The sequence below is a fragment of the Geotrypetes seraphini genome, chromosome 8 (assembly GCF_902459505.1).
Source record: "Geotrypetes seraphini chromosome 8, aGeoSer1.1, whole genome shotgun sequence".
Lineage (NCBI taxonomy): Eukaryota > Metazoa > Chordata > Amphibia > Gymnophiona > Dermophiidae > Geotrypetes > Geotrypetes seraphini.
In genome coordinates, this window is record NC_047091.1 from 79,916,059 (window position 1) to 79,933,156 (window position 17,098).

Consider the following 17,098-nt stretch of genomic DNA (forward strand, 5'->3'; position numbering starts at 1 on the left):
GAGAAACTCTTGGATGTACTATCGTTAAATCTAACAAAGGAAGAACGACTTGACAAAAAGGAGGTGAACCATTCTAGAACTTGATCTATGATTCCAATAGATTCTAGTCGATTAAGTAATAAGTCGTGATCAATGGTATCAAAAGCGGCGGTTAGGTCTAAAGAAATTACATGGAATAATTAAGTTTCAAGTTGGGGGATGAGCTTTTATGCTATAGAAGAATACCATAATCTATACATTACTTCCTTCATTATGTACAGGTTTAGAGGGCATTGTGGAGGGTCTAGGCTCGGGGGTGGTGGTGAGGGAGGATAATACCCTGTTTCCCCAAAAATAAGACCTAGCATGATTTTTAAAGATGCTCCTAGTATAAGCCTTACCCCCAAAATAAGCCCTAGTTAAGATCAACCCTGAAGACACCCCCCCCCCCCCCACCGAATGTCCCCGACTCCATCCCTGACGCTAGTGCTTCCCTATTCACTGAAAAAAATTGGAGTCGTCAATTCAGCAATCCCCACCCCGGTGAGACCTGACATACCTCCGCTCTGAGTCCTCCAAAAACAGCTGCCATCGCTGCTGTTTTTGGAGGCCTTGGAGCGGAGGTATGTCAGTCTCACAGTGGGAGGGTCAGTGGGGTTCTGCTGCACAAAGGGGATGGGTGACAGGGGAGGAAAGATGCTGCACATGGTGGGGGGTGGGGGGGTAGAAAGGAAAGAGCAAGAATTGGGGTGGAGGAGAGGAAGGGAGAGATGATTGTCGTACATGAAAAAAATAAGACATCCCCTGAAAATAAGCCCTAATGCGTTTTGTGGACCCAAAATTAACATAAGACACTGTCTTATTTTCGGTGAACATAAGAACATAAGCAATGCCTCCGCTGGGTCAGACCTGAGGTCCATCGTGCCCAGCAGTCCGCTCACGCGGCGGCCCAACAGGTCCAGGACCTGTGCAGTAATCCTCTATTTATACCCTTCTATCCCCTTTTCCAGGAGAAAACTGTCCAATCCTTTCTTAAACCCTAGTACCGTACTCTGCCCTATTACGTCCTCTGGAAGCGCATTCCAGGTGTCCACCACACGTTGGGGTAAAGAAGAACTTCCTAACATTTGTTTTGAATCTTTCCCCTTTCAACTTTTCCGAATGCCCTCTTGTTCTTTTATTTTTCGAAAGTTTGAAGAATCTGTCCCTCTCCACTCTCTCTATGCCCTTCATGATCTTGTAAGTCTCTATCCTATCCCCTCTAAGTCTCCTCTTCTCCAGGGAAAAGAGACCCAGTTTCTCCAATCTCTCAGTGTATGAAAGGTTTTCCATCCCCTTTATCAGACGCGTCGCTCTCCTCTGAACCCTCTCGAGTAACGCCATATCCTTAAGGTACGGCGACCAATATTGGACGCAGTATTCCATGGTACTCACAGTGACTGAAGTTAGGGGTGGGAGTGGAGAGACAGAGAAATTATGCATTTCTGGAGGGTCTGTGAGCTGGGACAGACCTAATACACCTCTTTGGTACATTAATTATTTGTATATAATTTCAAGCAAAGGGTGGAAGGAGACGCTTAAGATTTTTTCTTGGAATTTGGAAGGGGTATCATCCCCTTTTAAAAGGCAGAATGTTCTGCAAACTTTAAACTTCCATAAGGTTGATGTGGCCCTACTACAAGAGACTACTAATCTACAATAGAGCATAATTTTTTTGAAATGGTAAGTGGGCAATGTGGTGGAAGCCCCTGCATTAGGCAAGAAAATAGGTGTGTTAGTTTTATTTCTTAAAGGTTTAAATTTGCAAATACTGTCCACTAAACAAGGGCCACATAACATAACAACCGCCTCATCCAAACTACATCAACTAGACATAGGAAAATCCACACTCCATTCACGCACCCCCCAATCAAAGAAGTCAAACGGAAAAAACTATATTATGGTCTCTTAGCCACACAAGCAGCAAAACTCGACAACCAAATCTCCAATCTACTAATTATGACCCCCCAGACTACAAAACGTTCAGAAAAGAAATAAAGACTCTACTTTTCAAGAAATTCCTGCAAACGACTTAATACCGCTAGCTCCTTCCCACCTCCCAATACCCCAAAACAACCTCATCTACTCTTTATCTCCTTTAGAAATTACCAGATATCTTCTTCATGTAATTCGCTTTTGTAATCCGCCTTGAACCACAAGGCAATGGCGGGAATAGAAATCTCTAATATAATGTAATGTAGTAATTGTCAAATTTTATTTATTTTTAGTATTTATATACCATTTATAACCTAAGTGGTTTACATTCAGGTACTCAAGCATTTTTCCCTATCTGTCCTGGTGGGCTCACACTCTATCTAATGTATCTGGGGCAATGGGGATTAAGTGATTTGCCCAAGGTCGCATGGCGCAGCGTGGAAATTTTTTTTTAAAGGAATCATTAGTGTTTTGTCACAGTTTTCAGGGGAAAATTTAGTTATGGGGGGGGGGGAGATTTTATAACAATATGACCCCCAGAAACTTAATTTTGCTAGGGAGTTACTAAACTAAACTAACTAAACTAAACCTTAAGTTTATATACCGCATCATCCCCACGGAAGTAGAGCTCGGCACGGTTTACAAGAACTTAAAAGAGAAAGGGTAGGAAAAGGTTTACATAAGTTTGTAAATCGAGTGGAGAAGTAAGGGAAAAGAAATTACATGTTAGAGAAGAGTCATGTTTTTAGTTGCTTGCGGAATAAATGGATGGAGCTCAGGTTCCGCAGCGGGATAGTAAGGTTATTCCAGAGACCTGTGATTTTGAAAAGAAGTGATTTTCCTAGTTTGCCTGCATGGAGAATACCATGGAGGGAGGGGAAGGATAGTTTTAATTTATGGGCGGTCCTGGTGAAGTAAGGGCACGAGGAGTTAAAAGAAAGTGGGATTAGGGAAGGAAGGATGCCGTGAATAATCTTAAAAGCCAGGCAAGAGCATTTGAATTGGACTCTGGAGATCACTGGGAGCCAGTGAAGATTGGCCAGGAGTGGGGAGACGTGGTCAAATTTACGTTTTGCAAAAATCAGCTTGGCTGCCGTGTTCTGAATAAGCTAGAGTCTATGGAGGCTTTTTTTTGTTAAGCAAAGGTAAATGGCATTACAATAGTCAAGTTTGGAGAGGATGATGGATTGGACAAGGATGGCGAAATGTTTTTGGCGGAAGAAGGGTCTAGCTTTCCTTAGCATGTGGAGGCTGAAAAAGCATGATTTTGTCAAGGAGTTGAGGTGGTCGTTGAGAGAGAGAGAGGAATCGATAATGATGCCAAGGACTTTGCTTGAGAACTCAAGGTGTAAGGCAGAGCCTGAGGGCAGTGTGAAGAGGGTGGGCAGGTGTTCTAACTTTGGGCCGAGCCAGAGTAATTTTGTTTTTGATTCATTTAGTTTCATCTGTACCGAGAGGGACCAGGAGTGGAGTCTCCTTATGCAGGATGTTATGTTATCGTGGAGGTTGGTGAGGTTCTGGTCTGTTTCAAGAAGGACAAGGATATCGTCGGCGTATGTGTATATTGTTTCAAAGGGGGAAAGCTGGAAGAGCTTCAATGAGGACATATAGATATTAAAAAGGATAGGGGAAAGGGGTGATCCCTGAGGGACTCCGCAAGAAGGAGACCAAGGGGTGGACATGGTGCCATTAGAGTTGACAGTGTAGGAGCGAGAGCGAAGGAAGTTTGAAAACCAGTTAAGAACGGTGGAATCAATTCCTATCTCGGAAAGTTGATAAAGTAGTATGTCGTGGTGGACGACATCGAAAGCAGCGGAAAGGTCGAATTGTAACAGAACAGAGAATTTGTTTCGAGAATGTAATTGTTGCACCTTTGATATTAGGGAGACAAGGAGAGACTCGGTGCTGAAGCTGGGTCGAAAGCCATGTTGATAGGGTAAGAGAATGGAGAATCTCTCTAGATAAGAGGATAGCTGGGTAGCGACTATGGACTCAAGCAGTTTGGTTAGGAGGGGGATGTTTACCGCTATGGGGCGGTAGTTCGATGGTGAGGAGGGGTCGAGATCAGCTTTTTTCAAAAGAGGGGATAAGGCAATGTGTCCCATTTCTGTAGAGAACAGGCAGATAGTAGGGCAGTGTTTACAAGATTGGTGAGGGAGGAGATGGCCTGCGCAGGAATGTTATCGTAAAGGTAGGATGGGAAAGGATCTAGGATGCATTTGCATGATTTCAGTTTGAGACAGAGTTTAGAGATCTGGGATTCGGAGGCTATTTCGAAGGCAGTCCAGGATCTATCAGCAGGGTTACCTCTATTCTGCAACACACGTGATCTACTGGATGTTTGGAGGATTAGGCATCCAGGAGAGCATGATTATACGCATTTGTCGAGGGCACATTCACTTCTCTCTCCATATTCGCTGTGATAGGGGATTAACAGAACCGCAAATACATAAAAACCGCGAATAACTTTTTCATATGTTATTTGCTGGTTTCTATTAAAAACTATTGTGAATATGGTGAAACCGCGAATAACATGGTGGGAGACCTGGCCTGTTCCTGAAGGAGAGGCAAAACACGGTGAAGAAAGTGCTGGGAATCAGTGATTTTCTCTGTAAATGCATGGAATCGGTGATTTCTCTATGCAAGCTGATGTAATTTGGAGGGAGGAGCCAGCAAACTAAAAACCGTGAATAATCGAAACCGCAAATGCTGAAACCGTGAATACAGAGGGAGAAGTGTATTCAGTCTAGGATTGATTATTTGATCGTTTCTCGTCAGTTGTTCTCTAGTATACTAAATGCAGAAATTGGCCCCTATGTGTTTGATTGGTTACAAATGTCATTGGGGAACTAGGGCTAACGGGATATTGGAAGAAATTCCCTTTGGAACTCTTTAGGGATCCCCAATTTCAATTATATATTGGTGAGAAGTGGGAGGAGAGTTCCAGCTGAATAATAAAGCCCATAGTCAACAACCAATTTTATTTCGAGGAAACAACGAAAGCTGTACTTCATGGGGAGATTATTGCTTATATGGCGTGCAAAAAGAAGATGCAGGGCAAGGAAAGTCTCAAATTGAGCGACAAATACAGTCTGATCAAGTGCATCATGGTGCTAGTCCATCTGAGTCCCAGAAAGCAGCATTATTGGCATCTCTGGCCACTTTAAATGAGCTCATATACCAAAGGGCTATTAAGCCCCAAACTTATTATAAATATCAATAGTTTCAATATGGAAACAAAAGTGGAAAACATTTAGCTCACTTAACTACCCATAGAAGTGGTCATGCTAAAATCTTGCAGAGAAGGGATCAAATGGGACAGATAGCATTGAAGCTCAGATCAGTTTGTACTGTTTTTAAGGATTATTTTTTTTTTTTTTGCAACACTTGTATGCTGTACCAGAAGAGACTCAGATGGCTAGTGACACGTACTTGGATAATTTGACTCTCCCTACCATCTCAGCGGGTGTTAACTGAATGCTCCTATTGTTGAAGAACTTTATGGGCATTAAATCAGAGTTTGCTTGGGAAAGCTTCTGGAGCAGACCAGTGTAGAGAGGGCTCATTGAAAAGTAAAGGTTCTACACCAGGGCTGTCCAAGTCTGGTCCTCGAGATCTACTAGTAGGCCAGGTTTTCAGGATATCCATAATGCATATGCATGAGAGAGAGAGAGATTTGCATACCAAGAAGGCAGTGCAGGCAAATCTCTCTCATGCATATGCATTGTGGATATCCTGAAAACCTGGCCTGCCAGTAGATCTCGAGGACCGGACTTGGGCAGCCCTGTTCTATACTTTAAAAAAAACATTTTGTTCGGATGTATACCATCCAGCCCCATCACTTTGTTCACCTTTAGTTTAGTTAGCTATTCTCAAAGAAAATTCTCTGACAATCCATCCCTATTTGCAGTTTAGGGAGTGAAGAACTTATGTGCACGACAGAAGAGTAGGACTTGGGTGTGATTGTATGTGGTGATTTTAAGGTTATCAAACAGGTTGAAAAGGTGACGGTGAAAGCTAGAAGGATGCTAGGGTGCATAGGAAGAGGTATGGCCATTCTGGAGTCCGCACCTTTAAAAAAATATTAAAAGGATGGAGTCGGTCCAGAGGAAGGCTATTAAAATGATGCATGGTTTTCGTCATAAGGTGTATGGGGACGGACTTAAAGATCTCAATATTTATATTTTAGAGGAAAGGTGGGAGAGGGGAGATATGATAGACAGGAGGTTTTAAACCGATGAGTTTTCCCTTTCTAGTATGCTTGCTCAGTTTTGCACTTGCAGCATATGGGGATCTAAGGTTTTCCTCCTTTAAGAGAGATTGTATTAGCTTTGAAGCAGTTAGCAGTGATATAAAACATTCTTCACATTTCAAAGCTGGTTTATAGACTTTAAGTTTAAAGAAGAGAGGTATTTCCAGTGAACTGGGTTCAATTCCCACTGCAGCCCTTTGTGACCCTGAGCAAGTCACTTAATCCTTTATTACTCTAGGTACAGAACTTAGATTGTGAGCGCACTAAGGAGAGATAAAGTACCTGCATATAGTGTATGTAAACCGCGTTGATTCTACCCACAGTTAGTTTCTGCTTATTTGGGCTTCCAGTTCAGTTCAAACCAACCCCTACTGGTTACAGCACTACGCACATTCATCCGAGCCTATCTGGGGATTTTTTGCCTATTTTTGTGATCTTCCCCAGTCTCCCACCTCGTACAACCATTGCCATACTCAACCAGACTTCTGTTGTATTTCCTTTTGGGAAAGAGCAGATGCATAGTGCATAGGTTAAGAACAGCACTGCACCTTGTATTGTTCTATGGTACAGCTGCACCTCAAATACTGTGTGGAGTTCTGGTCGCTGTATCTCAAAAAAGATATAGCAGAATTAGAAAAGGTACAGAGAAGGGTGACAAAAAAGATAAAAGGGATGGGATGACTTCCTTATGAGGAAAGGCTATAGCGGCTAGGGCTCTTCTGCTTGGAGAAGAGATGGTTCAGGTGTGATATAGTAGAGGTCTATAAAATAATGAGTGGAGTGGAAAGGGTAGATGTGAATTGCTTGTTCATTATTTCCAAAAATACTAGGACTAGGGGACTTGTGATGAAGCTACTAAGCAGTAGATTTAAAACAAACCAGATAAAATATTTCTTCACACAATATTAAACTCTAGAATTCATTGCCAGAGAATGTGGTGAAATCAGTTAGCTTAGCGGGGTTTAAAAAAGGTTTGGACAATTTCCTAAAAGAGAAGTCCATAGGCTATTATTGAGATGGCTTGGGGAAATCCATTGCTTATTCCTAGGATAAGCAGCATAAAATCTGTTTTGCTACTTGGGATCTAACTAGGTATTTGGAGACTGGGTTGGCTACTATTGGAAACAGGATACTGGGCTTGATGAACCTTCGATCTGTCCGAGTATGGCAATTCTTATGTTGAAACTACTGTTGGTGTGGGTGGCAGCAGAAAAATGTGCATATGTTGTATCTCATAACAAGTCTACACTTAGGCGTGTTTCCTTTTGATCGCACTTATAATTAAACTCTCATACCAAATTACATGCAATCTCTGTCTAGAGCAGTGGTCTCAAACTTGCGGCCCGGGGGCCACATGCGGCCCACCAGGTCCTATTTTGAGGCCCTCGGTATGTTTATCATAATCACAAAAGTAAAATAAAACAGTTTCTTGATCATATGTCTCTTTAGCTATAAATGACAATATTATTATTAAAACTTAGGCAAAAGGAAAGATTTATAAACTATAAAGAGTTTTACATCATTAAAAAATTGTCATTTCTTTAATAAAACAATAACTAGTTTTTCTGAGGCCCTCCAAGTATCTACAAATCCAAAATGTGGCCCTGCAAAGGGTTTGAGTTTGAGACCACTGGTCTAGAGCATATGTGTCAAACACAAGGCCCGCCTGGCCTTTTTATGTGGCCCGCGACAATTCTTCCGAACTTCCCCTTCTCAGAGCCAAGTGTGTCCTCCCTCTCGTGCCTGTCCGATGTCACCGTCATGCTGGAAAGTCTGCCGGCTTCGGCAGTGTTGTCTGTGGCTCCCCCTCCTGCCTTCCATCCACAAACAGGAAGTTGCGCGTCATTGGAGACACTGCAGCAGGCGAAAAGCAGGAGGGGGAGCCATGTACAACATTGCCGAATCACTGAGGCCAACAGACTCCTCGGCTTGGCGGCGACATCGGACCAGTGCTGGAGGGAAAGACACGCCAGGCAGTGAGGAGAGCGAGATGAAGGGAGAAAGCTTGGACCTGGAGTAGTGTGGAGGAAGAGGGAAAAAGGTACTTGAAGAGAAAACCGTTGGGAAGAGAAAGGGAGAAATGGTGGACCTGGGGAGAGTGAGGAAGGCAGGCAGACAGGGGGAGAGATGGGATGGGGGTAGTTGGGAAGAGAAAGGGAAAGAAGTTGGATCTGGAGATGGAAGGGAGCGAGAAATGTTAGGCTTTCCTTCCATCTCATTGTTCAGTATCAAGGGGGGAGGGAAAAAAAAACCAGAAAAGAGAGGGAGCAAAATGTTGTATCAAGACGAAAGAGGAGGAGAGATAGAAGGAAATAAGAGGCTGGGAAAGGAGTGAGATGGGAAATGGGAGAGCTACAGAATAAGAGAAGATGGAAAATTGATAGATAGCTGAAAATTTAAAAAGGAGAAGGATGAGAAAGAGGGCAAGATTTGAGTGGACAGAGGCAGAAAAGAAAAAAATGAGAAAAGTTGAAAGGGAAAAATCAATATGTTGGAGACAGGGACTTGAGCAAGAGAGAAGAGGTGAAAAAAATGGACAGCAGACACTGGAAAGAGAATTAGAAGATAGACAAAATCAGAAAGAGAAACTGGGACTAAAAGCAAAATGACCAGACAACAAAAGGTAGAAAAAAATAATTTTATTTTCTGTTTTGTGATTACAATATGGTATATTTGAAATGTGTATCCTGCCAGAGCTGGTGTTAGACAGCAAGCGTGAACTAGGACCTAAAAGAGAGGAAAAGTCTTTTTTATTTATTTTGTAGCCAGCGTGGGGTTGGAGAGGTTGTATCTCTATACTTCTACTAAGACTAACCCCCTCCTTTGCTGACGTGCAGTGTGGGTTTTTGTGGCAGCAGCAGCGATTGATCCGATGCTCACAGAAGTCCTGTGAGCGTTGGAGCTGCCATCGGCGCTGGGGCCCACGTTGTACATCAGCAAAGGAGGGGGTAAGTATCTTAATAAAAAATCTGGTCCACGTGTTTTAGATTTCGGCCCCTTATGTGATTTGAGTTTGACACCCCTGGTCTAGAGAATAGAATGGACTAGATAGGGGACGCAGTAGTAAATTGGGGACAGCCTTGACATAGCCTGAGTGGCGAAGCAAGTCGGCAGAAGTCCCCAGCCGACAGAGCTTCGGCTAATCTAAGATAAGTGCTTGAGCTAAGAGTTTTAAGTAAAGTAAAATAAAACCGATATTTAAATTAAATTATTTAAACTACCTTAATGAATGAATGACGGATCGATGACGATTTAAGCATTTCTTCTGTAAAAAATGAATGAAAGATTACTGCATTGAACTCCGATGATCCTTAAGTGGTAGTGAGATGATAATATGAAAATGTAAAGAATATATAGAGAGAGTGCATGTAATTTGGTGTGAGAGTATGATTTATCTCATGCACATGTGTTTTTCTTCCCCTTAACCTAAATACACCCCAGGAAAATTCTCTTCCTTTAATGCGACTGAAGGTGGTTTTCATTTATAATTTAGCTCATAACTTTTTTAAGCCATTACAAATATGGACTTGGGAAAATGTGCTGCTTATACCTGGGATAAGCAGTATAAAATCTGTTTATACCTGGAATCTTGTCAGGGACTTGTGAGCTGGATTGGCCACTGTTAGAACCAAGGTTCTGGGCTTAATGGACTGTCGGTCTGTCTCAATATAGTAGTATGTTGCTATTATCTGTGTTATGGCATCCCTCTTTGCTCTTAGTCACATTTGAGGAGGAAAATCTCGGACCACTCATTTATAACTGGGTAAATGGCTTTGCAGCTTGCTCTTATAAAATGGTGATTTCTGATGGGTTCAGGAGTTTGCAGAGGATTTATTTTTTAACATTAGCACAAAATTTTAAGAAACTTAAGCCATAGTCCCGGGCCTCTGTCATAGCACTTTTGACGAACAATCCTAACATAAACTAAGAATTATGTAGGCTAGAGCCCCTGGAGGAGGTGGGAGGAAAGGATAGGATTGTGAGGGTGGGTGAAGAGGGAGAAGGGACCAGAAGCATGCGTGAGGAAGTGAGAAAGATGGGACAGGGACCCAGGCCCCCTGAATGAAGTGGGAATAGAGGTACCAGGGTGCCCCCCCCTTCTCCGCCCATTCAGCTGCATGCCTCCCCTTTCACTCTTATGACCAGGAAGTGACTTCACAGGGAGAGCTGAGGCTGGCATGAGCAGCTGTTTGAAGATTCTACTCGCGCTGGTGAAGAGCCAAGGAGGTACGGGGGATAGAGAGGAGGAGAGGTGCCAACACCCCCACCAAGACAAGCCTGAGTCAGTCCACTCCCGTCCCCCCTTACTACTTCACTGACCAGGGACTTGTAAAGGAGGAGGAAGAAAAGGTAGGGGCTTATGTAGGAAGTGAAGGGATAGGGGGTGAACAGAAGCCTGTGGTTGGAGGAGAGAAAGGGGAAGAGGGCCCGTCAGAGTGAGCTAGCAGATAGTGCAAGGAGCATAGAGTGTAATAGTTTGCATCTCTTGACTGTGCTTATCCTCTTCTCTGTTTGTTTTAGGTCAGCAGGATGAGCTTATCGCCAGTGTGCTCACAGGTAAGAGCATTAAAATGGTGATGTGACTTATTAGGTGTCATCTTCTGACTGCACTTACAGAACACATCCTGTGCTTTCTGCTGCATTCCCACTCTGCAGTACAAGTGGGCATGATATCTTTCAGTCCTCAGAGATTTCACTTCTCTCACTGCAGTAATAACTCCAGGGTTTTGCAGAAAAATGATCAAAAGCTAGGAAGTATCATTTCTGTATCACCGGCTGCCCTCTCACTTAAGCTGAGCGCCCTGACGTTCTCTCTACCCGTTCTCTTCTCAGAGGTACGTGCGCAGACTGTGGAGGAGCTCAAGCAGCAAAAAGCTTTTGTTCGGCTGCTGAAGAAGCAGTACCGGGAACTGAAGGACCTGCGAAAGAAACACATGCGGAAGATCTCGGTGCTACACCGGGAACAGAGTGCCCGCCTGAGTGAGTTCCACAGCGAGAGCACCCGCAGGCGCTCCCAGGTGGAGAAGAAGATGAGGAACCTCCAGAAGGAGTGAGTGTGGGGAGGTGGGCAGTAGGTCCTGAGGGGGTGATTGTCGGACGTAGATCTGCTCTCTGACCTCCCGGACCTGATCTCTTACAGAACCAGTGGCTCCTCAGAGGCAGTAAAGCAGCAGCTGAGTCAGCTGGAGAAGGAAGTGAGCCAAAAAAAGCTGGAACTGCAGGAATGGCAAATGCGGGGACTGTTGGAGCTCCGGGATTCTCAGCATCAGCTGGAAAAAACCAAGAAGTTTGAGCATCTGAGGCAGGTGGGTCGGTGATTGCCTAGCTTATCTTTCCTGTTGCTGTGTGACCCATTATCTATCATCTCTTAATCAGGGGTTTGCTGAATTGTACAACCTGTAGTACTGGTCTGAGGCAGTGATGCTGTCTCTCTGCCACCTTCTTCACAGGCCCTGCAGAAGCTCCGAGATGTAGCCTCAGACTGTCAGGCCGGGCAGCTGAAGCATCTGAAAGAAGTGAATGAAAAGTGAGTTCCAGAAAAAACGAAGCTGAAGTTTTTAGTCTCATTCATTTGGGAAAGAGCTTCCGCCTCTTTCAGGTAGTGCTAAGGGTGTGGACCCTGCTGAAGGGAGTCTGTAATGTTTCCCACCAAAAATTATGGGTAACAAACAAAGATAACTTTTGTGCAGGGCTGGAAGAAGTCCTGGGAGTTAATACCTTGAGAGCTGTGTCTGGAAGCTGTGTCACAATGTTAGTTGCCATGAGCAGAGGGGTTTGACAGAATGCGAAAGTAATAGATGCATTTTTGTGTAATGTGATGTAACAATATAACCATGGCCTTTGGTTCCTTGCACTGGAGCTAGGGAGAAGAAAGAATTGCAGAAGATTCTGGAACGGAAGCGTCACAATAGCATCACGGAGGCAAAATCACGGGAAAAGCAGAAGAAGGAAGTGTGAGTGATCCCAAGGCAAATACTTAGCCAAGGCAGGAGATATCAGCCCCATGGAGAGGGGTGGGGATATTGAGGAAACAAGTCCACGGGCTAGCATAAGGGTCTGGTTTCATGAACAGAGGGACACAGATGGTACCAAGGACACAACTGCTTAGACAGAGATCCTTCATCCCATTTGTTTTGGCCTACAACTAGCCCTCTTCTACTCTCCCCACCACTTTGGCCAGCTGTTCTTCCTTTTCTCTCTCTCAGCTTTCTGTAACCTGAGGTTCACCATTTTGTTCTTTGCAGGGAACTGACAGAAATTAATCGCAGGCACATTAATGAATCTGTCAATGCCATACGGCGGGTAAGTGCAGGCTGGAATTTTCCCTCCCTATCCAGTCTTCTTCTCAACTTTCAAACAAGGACGGCCCAACCATTAGGCAAAACTAGGTAGTTGCCTAGGGCAGCAGCTTGGAGGTGGAGATGAGTTTCAACACTGAGCAGCGAGTCAGGGCAAAGTAATAGTCCTGACAGCCACACAAACTCAAAAGAGAGCGAGTGGATATTTCCACATAACTCATTTAACCAGATAACGCTTTTGGAAGGTGGCCTCATTAGGTGTATACTAAATAAAGTGGCATTTTTTATAGGATTGTTCTGTGAGAGCCATGGCATTGAGATGATCAAGATTGTTGGGTTTACGGGGGGGGGGGGGAATACTCGTGCACTGGGACTCCATCTCTGTGCTCCTACTGGCCAGGCATCTCACTTATATTGGGTTGTATTCCCATCCAGCTGGAGGAGGCTCAGACACGACGGCAGGAGAAACTGATCAGTGAGCAGCAGGACATCCTCCGGCACATCAAAGATGAGGAGCCCAGGGTAAGTATGGGAAAGAGGGCATTCTGGGTAAATCTCCAAGCACAGGGCAGGGACCATTCTGGTTAAATTGCATCCTAAGGGAAGGAACAGGGAGTAAGTAATCTTCAGCCCATGGTAGGCAAAGAGTTCTGCTGTAATTCCCTGCTAAAAGACTACAGCACTGCTTTATTGCAGCCTTATTCCCAAACCATGTCGAGCTCTATATTTATAGAGAAGATGTGGTATATAAGCTTAAGGTTTACTGTATTTTTCGCTCCATAAGACACACTTTATCCTGCCCCAAAAATGGGGTGGAAAAGTGGGTGCATCTTATGGAACGAATACACCTTCTCCTTCCCGGTACTTTTTTAAAATTGCGGTGGTCCAGCGCGCTCTCCTGCTGGTTGGCTGGCTTTGGTAGCAGAGCAGCACGACCCAGGAGCGTGACCTTTGCGCTTCCTACCTGGTCCCGCGCCACTCAGTTCTCTGACCTCCGCCAATCACTGAGTGACGGGGACCAGGCAGGAAGTGCAAAGGTCATGCTCCTGCGTCACGCGCTCTGCTACCAAAGCCAGCTGTCCAGCAGGAGAGCGCGCTGGACCACCGCAACTTTAAAAAGGTACCAGGCTGTGGGCGGTTTTGGGCTTCGGGCAGACTCCTTTGGCTGTAGGGGCTGCCTGCGGGCTGTGGGCGGCTGTGGGTGGGCTCCTTTGACTGCGGGTGGGCTGCTTCGAGCTTCCCAGCACTAGACACACCAGAAGCACCCCCTTTAGAGGAGGAAATTTTTTCCTTAGTTTTTCCTCCTCTACAGGGGGGTGCTTCTTATGGATGGGTGTGTCTTATAGAACGAAAAATATGGTAGTTTAGTTTGTCTGTCTAAAATACTTTGACTGCAGTGTGATGGTTTCTCTCTGTCCTTGCTGTTCACCTAGTAGCTACAAGAGAGGGCGCTGTTGCATTTTAGTATGTGTATTTGTGATACCACCATGCATAGACTCTGACTAGTGCATGTATTACATTGTGTACCTGCATGCAAAACCCTGAAGGAAGCTAAGAAAGCCCTGCAGCTAGAGGCAAGATGGGGGAGGGGAGTGGGGGAGGTTGGAAGGGGTGTCTAAATTAGCCTTCTTTGCACTTTCAACAGATCACAGCTAGTTTTAAAGAAATGAAGCCAGATTTTATCTTTTACAGCTGCTGGCACAGCTGGAGCAGGAGTGTGACATGGAATCACAGCTGCTTCCTCAGGAGATCCGACGTTACCTGCAGGAGGAGATGGATGGCAGGTTGAACCGCTCTGGTACCAGCTCGCCTGCCAGTGTTAATAATGGACACTCACCTGGCACTGACAGCCCAGGCTCAGGATCCCAGTCCACCCATAGCACGCCGTCTTCCATTTCTCGCTTTGGCTGGCGGAGTAACCAGAGCTTGGACAATTGCACATCACCACAGGTGGAGGGGCCTGTGCTAGCTGCCCTTGGGAACACCACTGATGAGACTACTGTTCTGTGACACCCCCCCCCCCCATCCTACCCCTTGTACATAGACAGTCATAGCAGTACATAAGCCTGGCCAGTGTTGATCTGCCACTGTGCACATCTGCTAGAGACAAGAGGCCTCTCATAACATAGCTGAAGTCTTGGGGGGGAGGGGGGTAAATCAGGAACTTTATGGCCTCTACCCAGTCTGTATGGGACTTATGAGAGCCATGTGTGCTCCAAAAAATTTCACAGCTTCTACTTTGAGCTACCTAGTACCTACCACAGCGTGTGGTTTGTAATACTATGAACATTCATACCTGCTATGAGTGTGAGGTGCAGCCATACCAGAGAGCCCTGCAAACTGCACGCTGAAAGGGGAGCAAACCTGAATGCTCCATTTTTAATTATCTGCAATCTGAGGCAGGGCACGGTTTAATATTTAAGAAATCCCATGTAATGCAGGTCTTCTGCATGGGTGAGAATTGGAGGATGGTGGAAAGAAATGTCTTCAAACCAAGTTCTGATTCTGGTGGCACTTGTCTATACTGTGTTACATGTTAAACTAGCAGCACATGAATGTATAACATGTACAAGATACGGTTTTACCTGGTATGGTTTTTAACTTGCTGGAGAGTATGGAAGATTAGAGGAAATGTGCTTTAAATTTTGACATTTAAATTCTTTTTTTCACAAAAGATTTTTCTTCCTCCAGTATGATGACATTACCAGATCTACATTTGTGAACCCTGCCTGCCTTGTAAGGTCACTAGAGGGAAGGGCTGTCACAGCCCTCTCCATAGGTGGGTGAACAGAGCTGCCCAGCTGGGGAGATAGCTAAACACACTGAGAACTCTTCTGCTGTCTCCTCCCATGGCATACCAGGAAAGGGAGTTCTGTATTACTTGGGAGGACTACAGTCCCAGGATGCTTTGGGAAGAGAGAAGGATCACATAAGTTGTCTTAGTTCTCTTGGGTTTTAAGGTCTCTCTCCCCTACCTGCTAGTGTTCTGTCTCTACTATTTCTTCAAGACCCCATAATACTCCAAAATCCTTGCTAGTTAGGATGGAGGACATAGCACTGGCCTTACATGCATACAACCCCCAACCCCTTCCCCTTCCCAAGCTCTGTCCAGCTTATAACAAGTTATCTCTTGATTAATTTTTTAATTAAGAACAAAGTGACAGCTGACTGTTCTCTTCTTTTACAAGAGATTTTATTTTATGCTAATTTTATTTTTTAAGGGTTGGGAGGGAGGGACCAAGGACTCAGATTATAAATAACGGTACACTTCTTCCCTGGAGTGCTCTTCAATCTCATTTTGTCTCCTGGGACTCAGTGGCTCTTCACCACATCACAGGATCCCTTTCATTCCCCCCCCCCCCAGGCGCTGTCAAAGGGGAGCAGCTCATTCCAGGATGTATGTAATTTTTCAATGAATTGCAGATTTTATTAATTTTTTTTTTATTTTTTTTTACTAGCTCTGCAATAAATATGGATGTGGAGATGCTATGGACATGCTGGTATAATTCTACAGCTCCAGTGACTTTATATTATGAAAAGGCCCTGCTAGGAATGTGCATTGCAATAGATTTAATCTTTGGGATTCTTTGTACTCCATGTGTCTTACAAGGATTGACCCCCCTAACATCAACAAGTATCTGGTAGTTGAATGAGTTTTGATAGTTTTGTGGATTATTATAAAGCTCGCTGGGGAAGATCTGGGTGCAGAATTAAGTCTAAGTCTTGTGAAAATCAAGGCATAAAAATGATAAGGCCTGTAACTACCCAGCGGTAAAGGTAACGGGCCAGTACTGTGCCAAAATTGAAACAGGTAAGGGACTGACATAGAGGACTGGATTGAGAAAGTGGGTAAAAGATGGAGGGTAGGGTTATGTTGCTTTAAATATAGGAATTTATATGCTCAATGGAGAGCCAAACAAAGTGTTTCAACTGGGAAGACTGAAGGCCTAATGCAGCCTTAGTTACTGTGTTATGTGGTGAAAACAAGCAGAGTTATAAACACAATGATGGGACATGGGTCTTGCTGATAGGCTACAAGAATGAGGTGTTCAAGGAGAAACCTTACTGGATATCACTCTGCATATACATTTCTGTCCATTAGTGTATATGTAATCTTATGGGCCAACACATATGTGATAAGTATATGTGAAGTATACATGTGCTCTCACCTCCTAAACAAGAGTGGCACACACACACCTGCATAGAATATGACTGCAGCTAAAGACCATAGGGTTATCCAGTCTGCCCATCAGCTGTACAATGTCTCCCTCGGAGATCCTCTGTGCTTCTTCCATACTTTCACATACAGTCCTTGCATCCATCACCTTCATTGGGTTTGTTAGTATACTTGTAGCCCTCACCTAACTAGAGTCAGCCATGGGGTTGTGCACGACACTATAGAAAACTTTTGTAGAGTTTCTGTACGTGATTTTATTATTTACAACAAGCGACATGCATCGAGACACTTCTGAGATACAGTAGATGGTAGCAGGTGCAAAGAGAGACTTAGCCAGACTAGGTCCCATGCGGTGCTACTTCCAAAATATCCACACAGCCACCCTCTGAGATGCATTTGCCTGGTGGCACGTGGCCT

At 44.5% G+C, this 17,098-nt stretch overlaps 1 protein-coding gene across 1 annotated transcript in view; it reads left to right on the forward strand.

The window, feature by feature from the left end:
* The window catches only part of PLCB3 (phospholipase C beta 3), a 121,793-nt gene extending 105,652 nt beyond the window's left edge, over positions 1–16,141 (forward strand). The window contains exons 26-33 of the mRNA XM_033953599.1: positions 10,727–10,762; positions 11,039–11,255; positions 11,346–11,511; positions 11,656–11,732; positions 12,070–12,159; positions 12,451–12,508; positions 12,940–13,026; positions 14,197–16,141. Of these exons, the coding sequence (XP_033809490.1) occupies positions 10,727–10,762; positions 11,039–11,255; positions 11,346–11,511; positions 11,656–11,732; positions 12,070–12,159; positions 12,451–12,508; positions 12,940–13,026; positions 14,197–14,514 (1,049 nt within the window). The 3' untranslated portion in view covers positions 14,515–16,141. The remainder of the gene's footprint in view (positions 1–10,726; positions 10,763–11,038; positions 11,256–11,345; positions 11,512–11,655; positions 11,733–12,069; positions 12,160–12,450; positions 12,509–12,939; positions 13,027–14,196) is intronic.
* The last annotated feature ends 957 nt before the right edge of the window (positions 16,142–17,098 follow it).